The sequence below is a fragment of the Medicago sativa genome, chromosome 4 (genome assembly GCF_051527215.1).
Source record: "Medicago sativa cultivar Bolivia chromosome 4, Bolivia_mono, whole genome shotgun sequence".
In the NCBI taxonomy this organism is placed as follows: domain Eukaryota; kingdom Viridiplantae; phylum Streptophyta; class Magnoliopsida; order Fabales; family Fabaceae; genus Medicago; species Medicago sativa.
The window spans coordinates 36,318,192-36,341,691 of NC_140752.1; the positions used below are offsets into that span (position 1 = coordinate 36,318,192).

A 23,500-nucleotide genomic window follows, 5' to 3' on the forward strand; every position below is an offset into this window, starting at 1 on the left:
AAAGTTGTTGAAATTGAAAGCAAGACACAGAAGAGAAGTGCAGTTGAATATGCAGTCACAATGCCTCCAATCAGGCTTTCCAGTTTCTTAATGCAGTAGAGAATTTTCAACAATAATTAATTGAGTATAAGTTGCAAAGATTGTGCTGAGCATAAGCATACCAAGTTGAAAATTTTGTGCAATCATTAAACTTGCATATGTAATAAAATTGAATTTACTTCCTGTTGATTCAAGCCATAAATTAGTAGCATCCATCTAACTACTTTAGAAGAAAAATTCAGACAAATTGCATTCCTTTGATCCTTGCACAATGATCTTCCATTGAAAAACAGAAAATAGCGAAGTTCAACATAAAATATAAAATATGTCAGTGTATACTCGAATTTATTGTTTGTAAGAACTTTCTATGGTTACAAGTTGATGAAGGAAAAGGTAGTAGATTATAATACAGTAAAAGAATTGAATTTTGATATCTGACACAACTAAAAAGAAAGAAAAAAAATCTCATTCCAATTAATTTGATAAGATCTGGACATCAGGATCAAAAAAAATTCATGTAGGCAAGTCACTGTTGCAAACCAATGATATGATCCAAAAAAATCATATTTGGTCAATTACCGAAAGAGCCTCGGGACTGTTTTCTTAAAGGCTTTTCCCTCAAGCTTTAGTCGTCTATATGCTTCTCTCAGATGTGTTGGCCGAATCGGTCCAGATTCCCTCCTTTCCTTCATAATTGTTCTAGCTGCAAAAATAATAACTTTGACTAATGGAAACAATGCACTGCAACAATTTTACCTTGGAAACACTATGTGCAGGAGTATTTACTATCCTATAATCATTTGCGGTTTTCTAATTCTAATTTATTTATTTTAAAAGAAAGCGTGTCATGTTTGTAAAGGGAAACTATAAATTAATCTACCTGTTTCCACAACTTCACCCACAAACATTTTTGCAATCCCTGATACTACAATCGTAATTGGCTGAGAGACTGTCTGGGTCCCAATGATGTTTGCTAATACCTGCTTTGAGGCAACGAAGAGAGAATAGGAAACTTGTGAGCAATCTTATCACACCATAACGTAAATTATTCATGCAAATTGAAGTGTAAAAATGGGAATCTGCAATCTACTGTAGAAGCACATGAGTTCAAAAGCAGCATCAATGCACAAACTAACTTGACAGAAACCATGGTTGACTAATATACAAGGAGAACGCGTGAATAAATTTAGCTTAAGCAAATATATGCAATGGGAAAAAACCATGGGATCCCTACCATATAAATAACCGATCATGTGGACGCAAAAAACTGTATTCTGTTTTCCAAAACCAGAGAAGATCCAAAACGAATTGTAGCTCTTTATAAATAATCTGAACTCAACATTTAAAAATTTCATATTTGACAGAGTTATGCGTCTACGATGGTATAGGGATCATTCGAGTCCTGACATTATAATTAATTTTTGCTCTAATCAGTTTGGGAGAAAAGAAAACAGAATGTTGAAGGTCAATTCATGATTTCATGTTGAAGGACACAGTATCAGCCTAGCCGAGCATCAAGTAATAAAGAGATTAAACATGAAATCACCTAATAATGTGTTTGTTTTATATTCTGGGAAGAAGTTGTTCACTGATTTATTTTCAATTTCCCACAACAGAATGTAAATAAAACAAACACATAGGACTTTTCCACAGTGAGCAAGTAACTTTAGAGTTTAAAGTAATATTGATCATTGATGAATAATCAATGATTGATATTATTGGCCCCATCATAACAAATCAATATAACAATCAATGCTTTTATCACTTTACTATCCTCATGGCCAAAATCAAAACAACCAGGTCTTAAAGACAATTGTTAGTTTCATTAGTTTCCTCTAAGAACCATCGAACCTGAAAGCTCTTTTATTTAAAACTCATTCTCTAACCTCAAAAACTCAAATATACACAATGAACATTTAATCCACTCAACAAAACCAAGCTAAACCTGAACTATTAACACCAATTATTCTACAGCCCTATATCTGATACATAGTATGTGTGCATTTACATCGGTGTTGTCAATTGCGAATCACGGAAATAGTGATTCATTCAATTTCCACTACGCAATAGTGCTATAGCAACCTATAGCCTCTATTTCACAATATTTTGGACTAAATAGTGTATTTTGGAACAATTGTAATTTGTTCAAATTCCGGTAAGCAATAGCTCTATAGCTGCTATTAAGCAACACTTATTTACATTGACGTCGCGGTTTCCATTCTTTCTCTGTTACTTGCATTTTATCTTCATTTCTACTTATTGATTTTAATCAAAAAAAATCACTTTCTTGCTTATATGCTCTTTCTATCTGATACACCATCATCTTTAACCTGCATCGTTCGTTTACATTGTTTTATGTTTTGATAAGATGCATATTATTATTTACAATATGTTGGCTTCCTTTTATCATTTTTAATGCTATCTTATTTATTTGGTTTGATTTTTATAAGCTGTCTAATACTACTACTAACTAAGTTCTTTAGACATTTTCCTAATTGCCAATGCTGGTGCATCTAGACGAGGAATAAGTATAATATTATAATTTATATGAACTTTTAACTCTGGTTTTAATTCAAAACGGTTACTAATATGTTGCAACTTTTGCTGTAGAATGATGACAATAACCCTTCAAATGGCTATGAAAAGTTTTAGCTGTTGTACTATGAATATAATCTAAGAACTTCAGTAATTTTTACTTTTCATACATCATATCACTTACTTTATATAGCATTGTTTCTTAACTATTTTCCACAGTCATATGAAAGGTTTCCAGGTTTGTTAGCAAGGGAATATTTTTAAGGGTTTGCAGCATTACAGTGCTAAGTGGCAACCAAATACAAAATCACATAGATAAGACAGAGGTAGAAAAAATTGTTTCAAATTGTGGTCCGCAACCATAATTACGACCACAATATTGTTGTTGCGGTAACCTTCACAACAACATTGTACCGCAAGTGTAGTGTTATCTTCAATCACGTGTATGGCTGCATCGTAACTGCATAACACGGTTTCGGCCATGTTGGTTCGAACCTTCTCACCAAAAATTAAAATTTAGAACCCCAAATCCCAATTTGTTTTAGATCTAATAAAAAAATCTTTACTCTAACGGTCTCTCAAATTGTGTATCTCAAGCACCTCCTAATCGGTATCTACAGGGGAAATTGAGACTCTGCTATGGTGGGTAAGGTGGTGCCACTTTAAACAGTGTCATGGCACGACGGTGACAATTTATATTGTTAGTAAAAATTTAAAATTATTTAACACAGCAACAGCTGCAATGCACAATGCACGTCGCAGCAACTACAATGATCGAAATTGCCACGACCGAAACCGCAATTTAAAACCATGATTATATAAGAAAAAACAAAATAGTAAAAGTGAACAAAAGATAATAAACTTACCCGTGTCATTTTCGCTTTTTGGAATACAGCCCTACGAAATGACTCATAACGACTCATTTGTTCATCAGTGAATGGTGACAGAATAGAACTACGTATCAACAAGAAAAAAAAACAACAAAAAAATTAGGGTTTGTAATATGATAAGAAAAATAACATGAAATTGAAGAAAATAATGAAATTAGTGACAAACTGCATCTTAGCCATTTTGTGAGGATCACCAACAGCACGAAACTTAGCGAGTTCAACATCCATATTATCTTCATCTTCTTCTTCATCTTCTTCATCATCTTTATTACTATTATTATTCTTGGTGTTATTAGTAACAAACTGCATCTTAGCCATTTTGTGAGGATCACCAACAGCACAAAACTTAGCGAGTTCAACATCCATATTATCTTCATCTTCTTCTTCATCTTCTTCATCATCTTTATTACTATTATTATTCTTGGTGTTATTTGAGATTGAGTTTTTCACGTGAACGTGTTGTTGTTCATGATGGATGTGAGAGGGTAGTGAAATCAAGGAATTGGAATTTGGGTTTACGGGTTCTGGTTTGGTTTCGATTGGAGAATCTGGTGGTGATTCTTCGAATGCAGCTTCCAATGGATCCATTGATTGCTTCATTCTTGATCTTGATCGATTCTGTTGGAAAGTTGTTATTGGAAGTGAAACTCTCGCTGGGGTATATCTATACATACATAATAATAAAAGCAAGGTTAGTTCTTTGGCAAGTTTGCCATTTGTCAACAAATGAGAGTCTTTACTATTTTTAAAGTTGCTATTAATAGTAACATTTCCTTAATTATGTTTTAATTATTTATTTATTTTATTTGTTAAGTATGAATTAATTAAATAAATATTTAAATTAATTTAATCAGAGTTTCAATGTTATATGGAGGATTCAAACCGGGAGAGGATCCTCTCCAGTAAAATTACCTCCTGTTTTCTCCTGTGAAATAATCTTGGCCATTCATTCCTTTTAATGACACCTTAACACATCTTAGCCCTTCATTCATTTTTTTTTTGGACAAGTTCGTTCATTTCTCTATTTCGTTTCTTTTCATTCGTTTCATTCCTTCCTCACAGCCATTCCTTCACGATCTTTTCATAAACCCATCTCAACCTACTTTCCTCCCAAACCCATCTCAAAAGCAGCGACACAATAGTAGTGACGGTGGAGAAGTGTGGTGACACCGGCGCACCACAGCGGAGGTTGTCCTTCCTTCTCTATTTTCCATCTTCCTTCAACTTCAAAATCCTTCTTTCATTATGTTGTGCGGGGACGGCGGCGGCGTACCACGACGGTGGATTACATGATTATGTACTGACAGTGAATACTAATTTGAATTTTATTTCAATTCCAATCATTTGAATGGATTACATGATTATAGTGATAATTTGAAAAAAAATCTTAATTTGATTACAATGATTACAGAATACTAAATTTCAATTCAAGTCATTGTTCTCATTATTTTTTGTTTGAATTGTTTATGATGAGATTGGTGAATTGGTGAATTTGAGTATTTGGATTTGTCCCTTATTGCTATTGTTTTCTTTGCCTGAGTTTTCCCAGGTTGAACAAATTGAAGGTTTTTTATATTTACAACTCTAACTTAATTGGTGAAATATCTTAAAGAATTGTATGTGCTGTTATGGAAGAAGATGAAGTTGTTTCTATAATTTCCACATAAGCCAGAACGTGAAAAGGAAGAAAAATGAAAATGACACATTAAAATGAATGAAGGGCTAAGATTTGTTAAGGTGTCATTAAAAGGAATGAATGGCTAAGATTGTTTCACAGGAGAAAACAGGAGGTAATTTTACTGGAGAGGATCATCTCCCGATTGAAACCGGTGTTGGGTTAAAATTGTTGTTTTCAAGAATGAGTCAACTTTTTTTTTGACAAACAAGAATGAGTCAACTTGAAAAAAATGCTGATATTGAACCTTCACGATGCATGCAATGTTCAACATCTCAGTTCTCCCACTGAATGCTTCCTTTTTCCCATGTGCTTATATATTTTCTAACGGGAATGTTCAACCTTTCAAATCAGGTATTCCTCATTCTTTCTCCATTTTCTTTTATCTTATCTTATTTTCATCTTCATCATTTTCTTTTACTTATGCTTTCTTCTCATTATTTGCTTTTGCTATTTTTTTTTATTAGTTTAATTTATAGGTGAGCATATTTCAAATTGTGAAATTTTTCATTGCTGTTGGTATTATCGTGAGTCATGGTTTGTCTCTTCTTCTTCTCTCAGTTTCTTTCCTTCTCTCAATATTTTTCCCTAAATGTAACATTAAACCAAGAAGAAGAACCGTTATTTTTCCTTTTTTTTTTAACAGCAAATTTTATTGAAGAATGCTAGATCCTGAACAGGACAAAACGAACATGACAGCAAATTTTATGAGTGAGACCTCCTTTAATTTTTTCTACAAATGCTTCACTGACTCTATGCCTATTATGCTTTGTTCTTATTTTTTCTTGGTTTACTGATTTGATTGTTGCCAAAGACATGAATTTTTTACGTTATAAATCTAACTAGATGATTGCCTCCCATCTTCACTGACTCTATCCTTGCATGATTTTTTTAATGGTGTGGTCTGATTTTTTAATGAGGGGTAACCTTGGCGCAACTGGTAAAGTTGTTGTCATGTGACTGAAAGGTCACGGGTTCAAGTCCTGGAAACAGCCTCTTGTGTAAAACAGGGTAAGGCTGCGTACAATACACCAAATGGTGGGACCCCTTCCCGGACCCTGCATATGCGGGAGCTCTAGTGCACCGGGTTGCCCTTTTTTAAATTAGTTGTTTCAAAATTACTTGGATTAGGGGTATGAAGGGTGAATATAGAGTTTGAATTTGCAAGGCTATATAGAATGTCACACTGTTTTTAGGTTTTACGGACGTGGGGTTTCAAAAGTATGAAATAAAAATGAAGTGTTTTGATAATTGCTTATATGGAAAGATTGTGTATTCAGATTAATATTCTTCATGAATGTTCAATTATATTGGTGATATCTAAGTATGATATTATAGGTCATTCAAATTTACTTTCACAAGGAAAGCAAAAAAATTACTACCGTTAAATCAGACCTTCCAATTGATTAGGCCCAACTCTGAATTTTGGCAGTGATTGTTCGGTTTTGGTCATAATTTGATGATATAGTTTTGCCTTTTTTTTTTTTTTTTATAGAAGTCTTGCCTAATTAAAATTTGTTGTTTATGGTTAATTCATTTTGTGTATGTTCTTTTTTTTTTTTTTTGGGGTATAATATTTTGTGTATGTTCTTTTTCCTGTTTATGGCAGCCGAGCATTTTTGACAAAGATTTGGCTTCTATGCATTGTTACCACGAGAATCCGTTCTTAGCAAACATTTGGAAATTGAAGTAAGATTATGGTATAGTTGGATTGGTTCATCATGTGCAACTTTAGTTTTCTTTTCAACATGTGTATATAGTGTACAATTCTCTTTTTTTTTTCTTCGTAAAAACGGCTTAATTCAATTGAAATGGAGCCTTGGTAAAATGTAATTTCACATGTTTTCATCTTCGTTTTTTGTATATCTTCTTCTATCGTTGTAACTTCATCTGTCTTTTATTTTCCAGATACTTTTTTAATTTTTCTGATGGGGTATGTTTTGTTTTGACCGTTTGGTCTAATATGCTTGGTACTTTCTGAGAAAAAAATTCTTTTTTTTTTTAGCAAAGATAAAAAAATTTCTTGATGATAGGAGTTTTTGACAATGTGGAGGAAACGCGAAACAAATTTATTGATCATATTGAAGCTTGAAAATTAATCATGTAAAAACCCAATCACATTTTCAACGTGTGATAAGAATTTATACACTTCATTTGGTCACACACAAAATGTAAACATGTTGGAACTTCCAAGTTAGTTTAATTTTAATTTTACTTTGAACGAAATTAGTTTTAAATTTTGTTTTTGGTAGTGTTACAAAGTAACGAGGCAAAAAAAAAAGAAAAAAGAGGGAGATGAAAAACTAAGTTCCAAGCTTATCTCTGAGAATGAGAGATTCCATATCAGGCGGAGGACAGTTCCAACTATCAGAGCACCTTGCATGTGATCCTTCCTTAGCCATAAAATCTGCACACATATTTTGTTCCCTAAGAACATGCACCAATGTTGTATTAACATTTCCATGTAAAGCATCTCTAATATGAAGGATGACAATAGCATAAGTGTGTAAGGTATGATCACGACCATCAATAATCAGGTCAACTGCTTCCAAACAATCACTCTCACAAATAATTTTGACATAGCCTTTTAGACTACAAAAATCAAGACCTATCTGGATAGCACGTAACTCCGCTAGTAACACATCACCTCCAGCTTCATAGTGAGAAAAACCAGCTATCCAATCTCCATTGTGGTTGCGGACAACACCACCAGCACCTAAACAACCCAAATCTTCTAGAAAACTACCATCAATATTGAGTTTAAGTGTACCTTCCGGAGGGGGGATCCAATGAGCTAAGAGGCGTGATGAGTGTGGGTCCAAACCAAGATTGGGATAGTAATAAATGCATTCATCATGTAACAAAAAGGTCTTTTGCACCACATCTTGAATACGCCAATGTTGATCCTCAAAAATAGTATTGTTTCTCCAACACCAAGCATACCATACTCCTGTAATAAACAAAAGGGTTAATTATGTTTTTGGTCCCTACAAAATGGCGACCTTGTAAGTTTAGTCCTTACTTAATTTTAATAGCATTTTTAATCCCTACAAAAAATTTCTGCACTCAATATTAGTCCTTACTCAATCCAAATTTGTTTAATTTATGCTTAAACTCTTAAGTTTTTCAACAATTTTTTACAGGCGTGTTAAGAACGTTATTAAAAGGTCCTCCGAAAAAAATATCGCAAAAATTTGATTTCTACGTCCATATTTTTGTTACTTATATCTTAAACTTTTGTCGTTTTAAAAAATTCATATTTAATTTATTTCATGTTAAAAAATTATAGATTTTAGTAAATGAACCGTTCATAGTGTTCTAAACTTGTATAAAAAGAATCGTTAAAAAATTTAAGAGTTTAAGGATAATTAAACAAAATTTATTTTAGCAGGGACTAAAATTATAAGTAATTTTTTTTTTGTAGGGATTAAAAATGCTATTAAAATTAAGTAAGGACTAAACTGACAAGGTTGCAATTTTGTAGGGACCAAAAACATAATTAACCCTAAACAAAATAGCGGAAGTACTCTTTGTCATCTCATGAAGCCAAACTTTAACATCAAATTCAGAGAAAAAATTATTATAGCGCCCCATATTCAAGCGGAGCCAGAGCTCTCTAGAGTGCGGACAATCACGTAAACAGTGAAGAATATCCTCTATGGGTGAAGAGCAATGGGTGCAGCTTGGAGAAGCTACCATGTTGCAATGATGCCGACGGGCATTAATAGGGAGGGCATTATGAAAACAAAGCCATAGAGAGTGCTGAAGTTTTGCTGCTACTTTAAGGCGCCAAAGGCAATTCATGTTACAATTCACATTCCAATTTCTATTTTGTTGAAGAAGCCAATAGTATCCACTCGAGCAAATATATTCACCTTTCTTTGCATGTCTCCAAGTCCACGCAGCTGATGAATATATTGAACAATATCGGTTGGTATCATAGTGGCAAGACCTTGCAAGTTCCACCTACCTTCCTCCCACACATCCTTCAAACACATAACTGAATCACTGATGTTAACAAATGAGACCAATTGACAGAGGGGGCCGAGTTGTGTCCAGTCAATATTCCAAATCGATGAGTCTCCTGAGCCTACACGAAAACTATATCCTGCAGTAAAATTTGTAATGACATGTTGAATACCGCACCAAGAGATTGATGATTTATTATGTTTCTTATTTATCCATAAAGACGTGTTGCCCATGTATTTATGGGAAAGAACTTTCACCCATAATTTATCTTTATTATGAAGCATGTTCCACACTAACTTCCCAAGCAGAACTAAATTAGTAAGTCTAGCTTCACGAATACCTAGGCCACCAAAGCGCTTAGGAGTTGTAACCATATTCCAATTAACATAAATTAGTTTTAAATTTATGCTACTTATGTATGGCCCGATTATTTTCCTCTCAGAGAGGCTGCTGAAGAAGTTACATACATAAGTGATGTGCAGAGATTTGTTGCAATGGGACTAAATAAAAGGAGTGAAGAATTCTTTCGACGCAGTATATGCAACCCAAGGGAGAGTGTTCCCTTCAGGAAGAAAAAAAAAAGGAGACAATAGTTTAAATAAAGTTTGACAAGAATATAATGACCATGTAATTTACGAAATTTTCCCTAAAATACTATGTAATCTAATAATTTATTTATAAATTTTTATAATGTATGTTTCTTTCTTTTTGAGCAATTATAATGTATGTTTCAACAATAAAGCAAATGTTATATTTTTGAGGGGAACATTAAAGTATTATTATTGTAAAAAAAAAAGTATTATTAAATTCCCCTAAATCATTAACCGTATTATCATATTTTATTCCGTGCATTGCATTTTTTTAAGGGAGCATTTCATCTTTTAACTGTTGTTTTTTTATGGGTCTTCTAAACTTTTGTTATTGTTCCTATTAAATTTATTTAGATATAGGATGAAGTTTATAAATCCTCTTATTTTTGTGTTATTTTTCATGATCTCAATGTTTTATTTCAAATTTAACACATTTTGAAATATACTACCTCCGTCCCTAATTATAAGACCCTTTTGAGAAAATTTTTTGTCCCTTTTTATAAGACCCCTTTGCTATTTCCAACTACATTAATTATTTCTTTACATACATGCCCCTATTTATTATACATCTTTTTCTTCAATCAGCAATAAATAACATGTTGAAAACATAAACCAACTCTCTCTCATAAAGGATAAAATTGTAAAAACAATAGTAATTACAAACATATTTAATACAAATATCCATTATCCTAATTCTCGTTATTTTTTCAAAAGGGCCCTATAATTAGGGACGGAGGTAGTATAAACCATGTAGTAGGATATAAACCATAAAGTATTTTATTTTTAATTTTAATTTAGAAACAATTTTCCCCGTGCGGTCCTGGGTATACACACTAGTGTGTGTGTCTATATATATATATATATATATATATATATATATATATATATATATATATATATATATATATATATATATATATATATATATATATATATATATATGTTGTGCGTGGCTTCTTAGGTAAGGCACTTGTATCGGAATCCTGCTCTTTACCCAAACAGTATTGCTCAGTCCCAAAGTAAATTACCTATATACACTTACGCATGTTAACTCACGCCACGCAAGTTAACATGCGTTAGTTATAACGGTAACGCAACTTAAGTTGCGCAGCGTAACTTAAGTTGCGCAGCGTTACTTAAGTTGGTTATCACCAACACAGCAACACAGAACCTCCATTTTCAACTTTTCCAAAAACGAAAATTTCACCCCCAAATCCAAATTTCACCATTCTTGCGCCATTCAAACCGAATTTCTTCCACAATATCAAGTAAGTGATTATTATACTACTTCTTTGCATTATTTTGGTTGAAATTTCGAATTTTAGTAGAAAATTAACATTTTTAGGTTTTTAAAAAAATTGTCTTGCATGTTAAAGATTATGGTTGTTAGTGATGATTTAACTTAGGAATTGTTGTTTAGATGTTGTTTAGAGTACAATGTGGTAGTTTAGCGTTTTGAAAATGCTAGATTACATAGTTGTTTGAAAAATGCACGCTACATGTTCGGTGAAATGTCTCAATGATAATTTTTTTGGTTTTATTGGATTGTTAATGATGTAATTAGTTAGAGTTATGTTTGTTAAAGTTGAGTATAGTTAATTTGACTGCAATGTGGTAGTTTATGGATTCAAATGACACTATCGACATTATAGTGTTGTTGTTGTATTGTTAAAGATTACACGTATGTTGCTGTCGAAATTATGTGAAAATGTGTTAAATATTTTTTGATTTTTGTGCAGATATGTCTGAGCAGGAGAGGCCTGATAGGCTTAGGTTAGGGAGGATGGCCCCTACTAGTAGTGCATGTAGGGAGAAGCAAGCACTACACCCTCCGGAGGGTCGAGGTCGAGGGAGAGTGGGGGCCACGAGTCTTGCTACTGTTGATGCTGCGGGGGCATCGACGTCACAGACGAGTGCATCCCAGCTTGTGGACCCGCCACAGTATCAGCATCAGTTTCAGGAGCTGGCTTATCAGGACCAGCATTATCAGGAGCAGGCTGGATTTCAGCCGGATTATCACTATCAAGAGGGGTATGAGTATCAATATCAGTTTCAGGAGGGGTATCAGCCCGAGCATCAGTTTGTCGACCCTCCTCCGCATCAGCATCCTGAGCAGCAGCATGCAGAGCCAGTTATGGAGGACGAGGATGGGGGCTTTCTAAGGGGGGCCTTACGAGTTGTCACTTTTACCGGACTTCGGTAAACACGTGGCATGCAAGCTTTGGAACGATAAAAGAGTAAGTATAATTTGCTTTATTTAATTTAATGATATTTTACTATTATGTGAAGTTTATTTTACGTATAATGTAGAATATTTATAGTTTATTATTTCATGTTTGTTTTACGTATAATATATATAGTTTATTCTACGTATAATATTCTACGTATAATATATTCTACGTATTTTTATTTATGAAGTTTATTTCATGTTTAATGATATTCTACGTATAATATTCTACGTATAACATATATATAATATTCTACGTATTTTTATTTATGAAGTTTATTTCATGTTTAATGATATTCTACGTATAATATTTTACGTATAATATATATATAATTTATTATTTCATGTTTATTTTACGTAGAATATTTATAGTTTATTATTTCGTGTTTATTTTACGTAGAATATTTATAGTTTATTATTTCATGTTTATTTAACATATTTAATTATATTTTTGTTGTATTTCAGTTGCAACCGGGTCGTAAGATGAAAGGCATCTCTCACGGGAGGAAACTGAAGCTTTCTTCCCTGTCCCTTCCAATGCCGGCAGATGCTAACCCTTGGTTCTGGGAACCGGTTGATAGATCGGGTCTAAGGCCCCTCCTTCTGACTGGGTACGACAACATCTCCCACGGTTTAGTGTGTGCCATGGCTGAGAGATGGCATCAGGAGACCAGCAGCTTCCATCTGCCTGTTGGGGAGATGACCATCACACTGGATGATGTTGCTTGTCTCCTAGGCATCCCCGAGGAGGATTTAGATCATGACGCAGCTATGGATATGCTGGTGACCCACCTGTTGTTTCCGGTGGAGGCTGCGGTTGGCTATGTGACTGATTTTGGTGCATCTGTCTCTTACACGGCCCTGAAAGACCAGTATGACTACCTGTTGAATAGGTGCAACCATTTGCTGGGGGAGGATTTATCAGAGGAGGAGGAGCAGGAGCTGAGTTGTATTAGGCCCGCCTGTATGAAGGCGTTTTTGTTGCTCTTGCTTGGCTACACCCTTTTTGCCGGCAAGAAAAGCAAAACCATTAGTCTGATGTGGATGCTTGCCATTCGGGATTTGGCTAACATAGGCACGTGGTCATGGGGCGTGATGGGACTTGCTTTCTTGTATGAGCAGCTGAATCTTACCTCAGACGCAAATGTTGGCTTAGTTGGTGGTTACATGAGCTTGCTTGTGGTAATATATTTTTTCTTCTTTTTTTAAGTTAAAAATAAATGTATAGTTTCTTGTATGACATGTATATATTTTGTCTCTTTGTGTTTGCTGGGATGGGTTGTAGCTCACTTCAAACATGTGGTTCCGAGGTCCAAATATGCAGATTACGACCGGGAGAACCCCTATTTGGGTAGATGGAAACCTCAAAGGGGGTTTGCTGATGCTGGCCACTTCAGAGGCTTGCTGGACTCAATGGAGCATTGTCATGTCACCTGGAGGCCGTACGAGCACCGACGAGACGTGACGCCTTTTCATGACATGTGCTGGTACTCCGGATGGATCATGGCAGGCAGTCAGAGGATGGTGCGTCACTTGTCGGAGCTGGTGCTGAGGCAATACAGACATGTTCAGAGGGTTCCCCGACATCCTGCTGATGTTATGCCTCTTGCCCCAGCAGATGTGGCTGATGCCTTCTTGGAGTTTGCTCTGCATGTCGTTCCCCACCAGCGGAGGGGTCGCCAGGTCCTGGACGACAAGCCTTGGAAGCATTCGGATAGGTACGTTAGGTGGTTTTACCGTGTGTCCCATCCTCTCATCGTCAACCCTGCTCCAGAGCCTGATATTGTCATGCCGAGACCTGTATACCAGGATATTCTTGTTGACCAGGAGTGGGCCAGACATCCTCCCGATCCATTGCAGGTCATCGGCAGCATGAGAGAGAGAGAGTGGAGCATGCGATGGGGATTCCAGAGGTGGTTTCTAATCCACTCTTCTTTGGCATTTTGGAGGGCCTCCGTACCGACTATAGCGTGTTTGAGCAGCAGCCGGTTTCGAGGAGGATGTCTAGGAGTCCACAGGAGGACCAGTAGTTTCTTATTTTAGGACTACATTTTATGACTTTTTTGGATATTTGTAGTATTTTCTCGACTTTTTGGTATTCACATTTACCTGGTTGTATCATATTTACATTTGCGCGGTTGCGCCTCTTTATGACATTTGCGTTAATTTTCGTTAAAATTGCATTTCTAAATTATTATTGAATGAATGCATGTTCTCTAAATTAAGAGTTTTGGTTGAATCAATGAATGCATGTACTGTAAACAGGGAATGAAGGAACAAAACAGTAGCTAGTGCCACTGTCATTCTGTTCTGGTGCCACTGTCATTCTCTTCTGCTACCAGCATTGCACCAGCAGCAGCGTGAGTTAAGTCACGCTAGTCTTAATATTGGCGTGAGTTAAGTTGCGTGACTAGGCATTGGCTTGCGTGAGTTAAGTTGCGTGACTAGCAGTACACCAGCAGCAGCGTGAATTAAGTCACGCAACAGATCCTAGGCATGGGCTTGCTCTGAACCATGGGCTTGCACTAGCGTGACTAAAGACACGTAGCGTAACTTAAGTCACGTGAAACTTTGTACTAGCGTAACTTAAGTCACGCTACGTGACTTAAGTTACGTAAGGTTTGTACTTGCGCATGTTAAGCTGCGTAGGGTCATATAGGTAATTTACTTTGGGACTGAGCAATATTGTTTGGGTAAAGAGCAAGATTCCGAATTCTTGTCTTTTACCCAAACAGTTTCGCTCATTCCCAAAGTAAAAGTCGAAAATGCCCCTACGCAACTTAACTTGCGCTAGTGCATTCTTTACGTATGTTAAGTCACGTTACGTGACTTAACATGCGTCAGTGTATCACGAACGTGACTTAAGTCACGCCCAACTACAACACTAGCGCAAGTTAACTTGAGTACGTTGGGTAGAAATTGATTTTATTCTATACTAATTCATTATTATTCGAAATTATAAAATAAATGCAAAAATAAATAAAATCGAAATTAATAAAATAAATGCAAAAATAGATACAAATATTAAATAGAACTCTCATTTTATTAATATTATTCAAATATTACAATAAGCAATACAAATATTTATTCCAATTAACTAACATACTTAATATTTATTTTGACCCTCTTCGGTATATGCCAATAGCTCTTGGGGGAAATAGTGATCCATCCTGTTGGGGAAAACGACATCCAGACCCCTTGAGGTAAATTTATATTTGGTTCCTTTTATACCCCCATGATGATTCTTTTTACCCACGGTAAAAAGATTTTGGGAGTAAAAGGAAGCAAATCGAAATTTACCTTAAGGGATGATGCCCTTTTCCCCAACCTAATGGACCACTATTTCCCCCAAAAGTCATCGGCATTTACCTAAGGGGGCTTAGAGACTAAAGAAGCCTAGAGACTAAAGAAGAAAATAAAAAGAAGAGAAATAGGGGGAGAGATAATGTGAGGAAAAGAGGATGGTTGGGAGGGTATTTATATGTGGTTTAAGGTCCAAAAACGTGTGAAAGACTAAAAAAAAACGTGTAAAAAACAATCAAAACCATTGATCACCGTCCAAGAAACGTTTGTGCTTCAGTTTTTAGCACCGGCCAACTTGCGCAAGTTAACTTGCGCACAGCTTATAAGGTGTGTGACTTAACATGCGTACAGTTTATAAGGTGCGTGACTTAAGTTGAGCATACCTTATAAGGTGCGTGACTTAAGTCACGCTAGTTAAGTAACGTTAGTTAAGTGCGCATACCTGTCGGAGAAAATTCGAATAAATATTCCGAGAGCGTGAATTCGAATAAATATTGCGATAGCGTGAATTCAAATAAATATTGCGATGGCGTGAATTTGAATAAATATTGCGTATCGAATAAGTAAATTATAATAAGTACACAACATTAATTCAAATAAAAATGGCGTATTGAATAAATAAATTCGATAAGTACACAACATTAATTCTTAGACAATTTTATTTAGATATAATTTCATCTACGTTACATTACATTGTGGTATCATTACATTACATTACGTAAAAGACATGTACGTCAACTATCATTACATTACATTAGGAAATGTACCTTCCAACTACAACAATTATCTTACCTCTGAATGGGGTCAATTCAAACTAGCTAAAAAGCAGGACTCCGGCATTCGTCCAGAAGTGTTATTGTTCCATTCCAAATGTTAAATTCTTATTGGTCTTGATTTTAAATGATAGTATCTAAGTGCCAACGGAATGAGGTCCAGACCTTGACACTTCGATACCATCATTTAAACGAAGCCAACAAGAAATTAACATTTAAAATGGAACAAAAACACTCCCGGGCGAATGCCGGTGTCCTGCCATTTAACTAGTTTGAATTACCCCATCCAGAGGAAGACAATTGTTGTAGTTGGAATGTGCATTCCAACTACAACAAATGTCTTACCTCTGATGGGGAAAATTCAAACTTGCCAAACAACAGGACTCAAGCATTTCGCTCAGCGTTCATGCTTTCCTTTGAAAAGAATAAAAAAATTTTAGGCTTGATTTAGATGAATGTATTCCAGTGCCACCGAAATGAGGTCCATTCCTTGACACTTAATACCTTCATCTAAACCAGCCAAACAAAAATTTAATCTTTTCAAAGGAAAAACATGAACGTTGAGCGAAATGCTTGAGTCCTCGCCGTTTGGCAAGTTTGAATTACCCCATTTCAGAGGTAAGACAAATGTTGTAGTTGGAATGCACCTTACCCTAACTAATGACGATCTTCTGGCGGAATCAAGTTGTTGATGATATCTTCAGTTGATCTCAGCAACGTCACCCGCATATCGATCCACTGGAACTTGGTGTGCTCCCAAAACATGCTCGTCACGTTTTCGTCGTTCTTTAACTCCACCCAAGTGAATGATACTCTCCCCTCGTCGAGCTTTGGACGTTTATACAGAATATTTTGCACCCTCCTTGTGTCTCTGGGGTTGACTCCTTGGTTGAATTCATTTAGTTGATCCTTGAGACCTCTTAACGTTACATCAAGGCAACGAACCTTCAACCTCTGAGTTTCTCCGCCGTTGAATTGTGCATGAACGTTGATCCACCCGACTATTCTCAAATCTACACAATTACAAATTAAACACAATCAATGAAAAACTCATTCAAACATTTCATCAAACACTTTGAGTGCAAATTATACATAAACCCTAAAAATGATAACTACAACATAAACATGCAAAGATCTAAATAATTAAGCAATATTACTCATTTGCATGTAACATTGTATCATATATTGCAAAAAACAAAATAACCAAAATTTAAACAAACCCTAAATCTAAAAAAATATAATCTAAGTGTAAAAAATCTAACATAATCATGCAAACATCTAAACATCATAACAATTAAGCACTATAAGTCAATTCTAACATTTCTTGCAAAAAAAATTAAAATTTTAACAAAACAATAAACCTAAAAAATTCTAGATTAAGTGAAATTTTTTATCATAACAACATAGTTTAAGTGAAAGCTTACTTGTTCTTGTTGTTGTAGTGTTGTTTGATTTGAAGTTGAAGGAATTTTGGAGTTGGGTAATTTGAGAGAAAATTGAGATTTGTGTGTGTTGTTTGATGAAAATGAGGCAGAATGAGGTTCTGCTTGGGCTAATAACATCACGCAACGCAACTTAAGTCACGCAGCGTGACTTAAGTTGCGTTAACATTACAACTAGCGTAAGTTAACTTACGTAACGCATGTTAACATACGTATGGGTATATTTGTATTTTACTTTGGGAGTGAGCAAAACTATTTGGGTAAAGAGCAGGATTCTTCCTTGTATCGTTCACAAGTGGGCCTACTGAGTCAAAAATAAGTAGGTCTTCAGTAGAATGAGATGATAGCTTCTTTTCACACCCCTTCCATCTCTCTTTTCTTTTCATACTAGTGAGCGTTAATCATAAAAGGATCTGTATGATTTTTTTTTTGTCAAGTAGTTGAGGTTTAAATTTCGACCACTGCATGTTGAAATGCATTGTCCTTACTAATTGAAGTATTCTCGGTGACATATGATATGGATTTTCAAAACGCTTTTTTTTTTTTTTTAGAAAAAAAGGATATTTTGTTAAATTTGAACATAGGGAAAAACCAATAAATTGTTTGGTAAAAATATGGACTGTTATGATCCAATTTCACGACTCTAATATGAAAAACTTGCTAATTTCCTTAAATCTACTTTTGTATGTATCACAACAATTATAGAATCTTTAAAATTGTATTGTAAAATTATAGAATTCTTGAATCTAATTTTGTATGTATCACAACGATTAAAGAACAATCATCTTTAAAATATCTTTTTTTACGGTTAATTTAAATTAATAAACACCATTTTATTTTATTTTATTTTGACAAAAGACATCATTTATTTGACCTTTACAATATTAAATAAGAAATAAAGAGATGAGTGTTCTTTCGGTCGCCATAAATACACAGACGGTTAGGGAAATAACTTACGAACAACATTTTGTGTGTTTTTTTTTTTGGATAACAAGAGGGTCTTAGCCGGAAAAAAGAGAGAACTACCGCTTAAGCGGGTAGTTGAAATACCAATAAAGTAAGCTTAAAATAACAAATTAATTTAAGCAGGACAATGCTCATATAACATCAAACAAAAACCTTCATCCCATGCCATATTCGCCAATGCATCGGCACATTTGTTTGCTTCACAAATTCCAAATCTTGATCTCCCACACCAACTCCAACAATCTTCTAATATTTTGCAATAAGCTCCAACCATCCACAATTCCTCCTTCCCCTAAAGCAAGTTTCGAAGCTACTACCCAAGAATCAATAAGAAGCTCCATTTTATGAAAACCACACAATCTAGCCAACTTCAAATCTTCAAACACCCTCCAAAACTCTGCTACATATGCACCACAAGCTCTCAACCTCTTCGAATAAGGGGTTTTGGGTTGATAACTCTCGAATATTGTTTTTTTGAGATAAAGAACAAATTAAGGGGTAAAAAGAGCAATCATATAGACTCAACAAACTATTAAAAAAGGCCCAAAACCTTTTGAGAAACTAGGCCCAAACTAACAAATTAATACGCGCGGGACACATGAAACAGAACTGTTGAAAATTGAAATGTGGCGGTAACTCTCATTCAAAGCATTTGTCGCATTGCGTAACAGAACAACACAACAATGGAAGATTCAGGAGCGATTCTCTCTCACATTTCATCTCTCAAGGAAATGCTCGATCAGGTACCTATTCTTCTCTTCGATTCAATCTTTCTTCCTCTTCATTCATTCTTCAATCTTGATTCTTGATAATAATTTCATTATTACTGATCAATTAGGTCAATGAAGAAATTGAATCTCATATTCAGGTCACACGCGAGATCGAATCCAGCATCGTCAAATGCGAAGAGATGGAGAATCATTTTGCAACTAAGGAAGCTGAATTGATCGGAATCTGTGGCGTTCTGCAGTTTGACACTGTTGGATTTGTAACTGTCACTGGTTAGAATTATTCACTTCGCATTTCATCTTCATAGTTTACCTTATATCATTGATTGTTCTGATTTGTTAATTAATTTGTGAGTTTATAGCAATATTAGATTAGTTCGAGGAATGCGTTTCAGATTATTGATCAAATTTTTGGATTATCAATCTAAATTTCTGATTTAAAATTAAGTAAGCTAATGTATATTATCCTTTATAGCAGCAAAACTTCTAATGAAATCATGTCCAACACCAACACAACACTAACACTGACACGTATAATTACATTTAATTATGCTTTTTTTCTTCAAATTATTATCGGTGTCGATGTGTCAGTGTTGTGTGTCTCTGTGTCAGAGCTTCATAGATATTATCTGAATGGAATGGAATGAAACAATGCTAAACCAACAATTTGATCTGTTAAATTGATTAATTAGTATTTTTATTTTTGTGTTAATTAATATATTAGGTTTTATTATTTGCTTACTTTTTAATAGCGTGGCATTTGAATTTTTAAGTATTTGATGCGCTTTTCATTTTAAAAACAGATTAAAATTAACTTTAAGAAAAATGTAATTGAGTAAATAGTATTTGCAACTTTTTGGATACTAAGAAGCAAACACAGCTTTTGTTTAAGCATGACAGGGGTTTTACAGAAAAAAGATTGTTTACTGAAATTTGGATTGTTATATCAAGGTTTTTGATGTCTTTATGATCGCATAGAAGTATATTTAACAATTATTCTCTGTAATATCGTGGATCATGTCATGATCGCAATTTAAAACTTTGCCCACGTAGAATTGCTTGAAAACATGGTTTTTGGATGATGCAGACCAAGTCAAATTGCATAAGTTCTTCTTTCTCAGGGACGGATGCACGTCGGCACTTGTGCAGGCTCATGCCCCCACTTTGTTTTTGATTTTCTTGGTACCCTTGCTATTCATGGTTCTTCACCAACAGTCCAACAGTAATATATGTGCAGTAATAATTATCAATAGGGTATAGTATCTCACTAAAACTAATGTGTTTGAGTTTTATTACCAATAAGCATATGCTTTTCTTTAATCTATTTTTATATCTGGTTACTTTTACGTTTTTCAACCTGTTATATTTATATTTCTTCAACATTTTGACAAATAACCAACTTGGTTTGGAAAATCTGAAAATGTCTTTAAATTTGAAGAAATCAGCATATGGAGAAAACTTGGCTAAAAGCTTGTGTGTCTAATAGGTTTCCTTGCAAAGATTAATCACTACTATGCGGCCGTGAATTCTTTTTAGTTTTTACATGTAACATAGTTATAAGAAAATATGAAGCTAGCTTATTTAACAATTAATTGTTCGGCGATTTTTTTATACTGTTTTGCTTATGGGCTGTATTACATTTTTTTCTCCATATTATAGCTGGTTTCAGGGAATCAGTGAGTACTTTGGAGAAGGAGTTGTGTTGTCTTAAAAACAAGAGGGACGATATGGTTAACAGAATGGATGAAAAACGGTATTCAAAGATTCTTTATTATCTCTGATTTTGTTTTAGACTTCACTACAAGTTAAATTTGCAACTGCTGGAATTATTTTTTGGGCTCCAGCAATCTCTAAAGAAAATAATACTGTGCAGTAAGAACTATCCATTTTTAACTTTTTGTTTGGCTTTAAGTTTGCCATATGTAGTATGCATTTATGTTATGGTACTTGCATAATAAGATGAAAAAAACTGTACCTGGGCATTCACATGTGATTAGGTCGTATGGGATGGGATATTTTGTTATATATAAGAATTACTATTTATCAATAGTGCGAGGATAGCTCCAAAGAACCTAAAGTTGGCCAAATATAATAATGATAGTACTCTCTCAATCTCATTTTAAATGATCTAATTTGAAAATGTGAAGTATTCACGTAACATATTTTGACAATATTTTTCTACTAATATATAAAGACAAATGGTAGCATATAAGATGTTGGATTTGTCTTGATGAATATTTTCAAAATATCAAATTTTTATAATTTTTTCTAATTGATTATTAAAGATATTTAAGATGTTGGATGGAGGGAGGTATTTTTGGTTAGTTCTCATGTCTCATTGTTTCTCATATGGCTACATGTTAAATGTCACCATAAAACAAACGTAAATATATTGTTGTGTTTCTGTTTGAACATGTGTCACTGTATTGTTTTTCTATTCAAATAGAAAAGGAAACAGTGTATGTTAGGAAAATAGCAAAAGATACTCCAACTCAGATATATGAATTTATCTCTATATTCTAATGTCACTGTAATGTACCTTAATTATGTAACATTTCAATGTTGCATCCTAATTTGATGACCGATTGATTTGTTTCCAAGCAGGGAAGAATTTACTGCACACTGCCTAGAATTTCAAAGAGAAATTGACAATAGAGAAAATTGTAAAGTGAGGACTTTGTTGGCAGAGAAATATTCACTTGAAAAGGAAATTCAACTCTTGGATGAGAAGAATTGTGTTTTGAAAAATTCGGTTTTGGCATTTGTAGAGGAAATTCTTGAAGATCTTCATAATTCAAACTCAGGTAATAATCTATGTATACAAGGAAGTAGGTTTTTCATGCTAGTTATTACTTCTATGTTTATATTATTGCACCATGCTAGTTATTACTTCTATGTTTATATTATTATTGCACCAAACCAAATAAGGATTAACATATATATAGAAGTTAGAGAAGTTAATGCTGCAGCCTAACCTTTCTATGCACTTCCCCAAACCCCCTACTGCAGCATTAGAAGCTGAGATCCAGAGCAAGAACTGGGAGAATGAGAGATTACTTAAAGATATCAATGAATTGAAGACTACAATGTTTTCAGCAATTGGGAGCAGTGATAATATACTGTAAATTCCTTTCTTTAAACAAAAGTTAATTCATAGTTCTGAAGTATGGTTTGTCAACTTTGCCAAATTTGGTAATTAATTAAGATGGTACATTATTTGTAAATTTGCAGTGATCAGTGTATTGTAGTTTTCATGTTCTGATGAAGTAGTAAGAATGGCAAATGAGTGTCAGAGAGCTAGTCCTTTTGGTTGATAAATAATTAGCATAGCTATGGTATCATCTGTCATATTCATCCCTGTGAAATTAAATTTGACCAGTTATATAGTACATGAAGAATCGTGACTAGCAAGGAAAATGTTAACTTCACATAATCCCAGGCGCAAGCCAAAGGAAAGACAGATTCTATTAGAAAAAATCTAAATATTCGGAAAAATCCAAGCTCCACTTAGAGGATATAAAAGGTTTGATATCATTTATCTATAAGTTGGTTTTAGGAGGATGAGTTACACCAAAGAAAATTAGAGTCTCTTAACTAAATTTTAAGATTAGAAAATATTTTTTTTTGTTGTAGTTTTTTAAAGTCAATATCAAGTTAGTTTTTTACACTTAAAAGGTATTAGATCAAACTTTATTGTTCATCAATGTATGGCCAAGGTTTTTTTTTTATGTGTGGCTTATGTTATATCTACGAAGTTTCCACCACTGTTTAGCGGTGAATAATCTCTAACAGAGATCCTGTTGGAGACTTAAAGTGGGTTCTCTCCTCCCATCTGACTTTTTTTTCATAAGCAATAATCAAGAATCGAACCCCTAACAACTTATGTATTAAGACTTCTATTAAAAAAAAACTAAACATTCGGAAAAATCCAAGTTCCTCTTGGAGGATACAAAAGTTTTGATATCATTTATTTATAAGTTGGTTTTGGGAGGATGAGTTAGACCCAAAGAGAAGTATGGTCTCTTTGTTAAATTTTAAGATTAGATGAGATCTTTTTGTAGATTTTTAATGTCAATATCAACATAGTTTTTTACACTTAAAAAGGTTAATAATATTATATCAAACTTTATCTTTCATCAATGTATGACCAAGATTTTTATTTTATTTTTTATGCGTGGCTTATTAGGTTATAAGTATGAAATTTCCACCGTAGATTAGCGGTGAATAATCTCTGTTGGAGATTTTATTGTGTACCTAAAGTGAGTTCTCTTCTCCTAACTGACTTTTCTCCACACGCAGTAGTCAGGAATTGAACCTCTAACAACTTGTTTATAGGGTTTAAATTTCTTACCATTATGATTAA

The 23,500-nt window shown here is 34.2% G+C and overlaps 3 protein-coding genes across 3 annotated transcripts; 2 read left to right on the forward strand and 1 right to left on the reverse strand.

Annotated features, from left to right (window-relative positions):
- Positions 1–351: 351 nt before the first annotated feature.
- On the reverse strand, positions 352–4,132 carry LOC146929083 (transcription initiation factor TFIID subunit 11-like). Its single transcript, XM_085701165.1, has 4 exons — positions 3,631–4,132; positions 3,441–3,528; positions 920–1,019; positions 352–742 (listed from the first exon to the last, which is right to left on the reverse strand). Exons 1-4 carry the CDS (start codon positions 4,062–4,064, stop codon positions 615–617), a joined length of 750 nt encoding a protein of 249 aa, XP_085557291.1. The 5' UTR covers positions 4,065–4,132; the 3' UTR covers positions 352–614.
- Positions 4,133–11,439: 7,307 nt separating this feature from the next.
- Positions 11,440–13,390, forward strand: LOC146929084 (protein MAINTENANCE OF MERISTEMS-like). Its single transcript, XM_085707210.1, has 3 exons — positions 11,440–11,874; positions 12,391–13,107; positions 13,211–13,390. The coding sequence occupies exons 1-3, from the start codon at positions 11,440–11,442 to the stop codon at positions 13,388–13,390; spliced, it is 1,332 nt and encodes a 443-aa protein (XP_085563336.1).
- Positions 13,391–19,041: 5,651 nt separating this feature from the next.
- On the forward strand, positions 19,042–22,478 carry LOC146929085 (uncharacterized). The gene is made up of 5 exons (XM_085701166.1): positions 19,042–19,152; positions 19,248–19,410; positions 20,797–20,890; positions 21,742–21,941; positions 22,147–22,478. The coding sequence occupies exons 1-5, from the start codon at positions 19,093–19,095 to the stop codon at positions 22,260–22,262; spliced, it is 633 nt and encodes a 210-aa protein (XP_085557292.1). The 5' UTR covers positions 19,042–19,092; the 3' UTR covers positions 22,263–22,478.
- Positions 22,479–23,500: the final 1,022 nt, after the last annotated feature.

Coding starts and splice junctions, on each gene's coding strand:
- LOC146929083 (XM_085701165.1), bottom strand. CDS start 4,064: ATGAAGCAATCAATGGATCCATTGGAAGCTGCATTCGAAGAATCACCA. Junction 1,020..3,440: donor AAAAAGCGAAAATGACACGG/GTAAGTTTATTA, acceptor GCCTCAAAGCAG/GTATTAGCAAACATCATTGG. Junction 743..919: donor GGGTGAAGTTGTGGAAACAG/GTAGATTAATTT, acceptor TTATTTTTGCAG/CTAGAACAATTATGAAGGAA.
- LOC146929084 (XM_085707210.1), top strand. CDS start 11,440: ATGTCTGAGCAGGAGAGGCCTGATAGGCTTAGGTTAGGGAGGATGGCC. Junction 11,875..12,390: donor TTCTAAGGGGGGCCTTACGA/GTTGTCACTTTT, acceptor GTTGTATTTCAG/TTGCAACCGGGTCGTAAGAT. Junction 13,108..13,210: donor GTTACATGAGCTTGCTTGTG/GTAATATATTTT, acceptor GATGGGTTGTAG/CTCACTTCAAACATGTGGTT.
- LOC146929085 (XM_085701166.1), top strand. CDS start 19,093: ATGGAAGATTCAGGAGCGATTCTCTCTCACATTTCATCTCTCAAGGAA. Junction 19,411..20,796: donor TGGATTTGTAACTGTCACTG/GTTAGAATTATT, acceptor TCCATATTATAG/CTGGTTTCAGGGAATCAGTG. Junction 20,891..21,741: donor AACAGAATGGATGAAAAACG/GTATTCAAAGAT, acceptor GTTTCCAAGCAG/GGAAGAATTTACTGCACACT.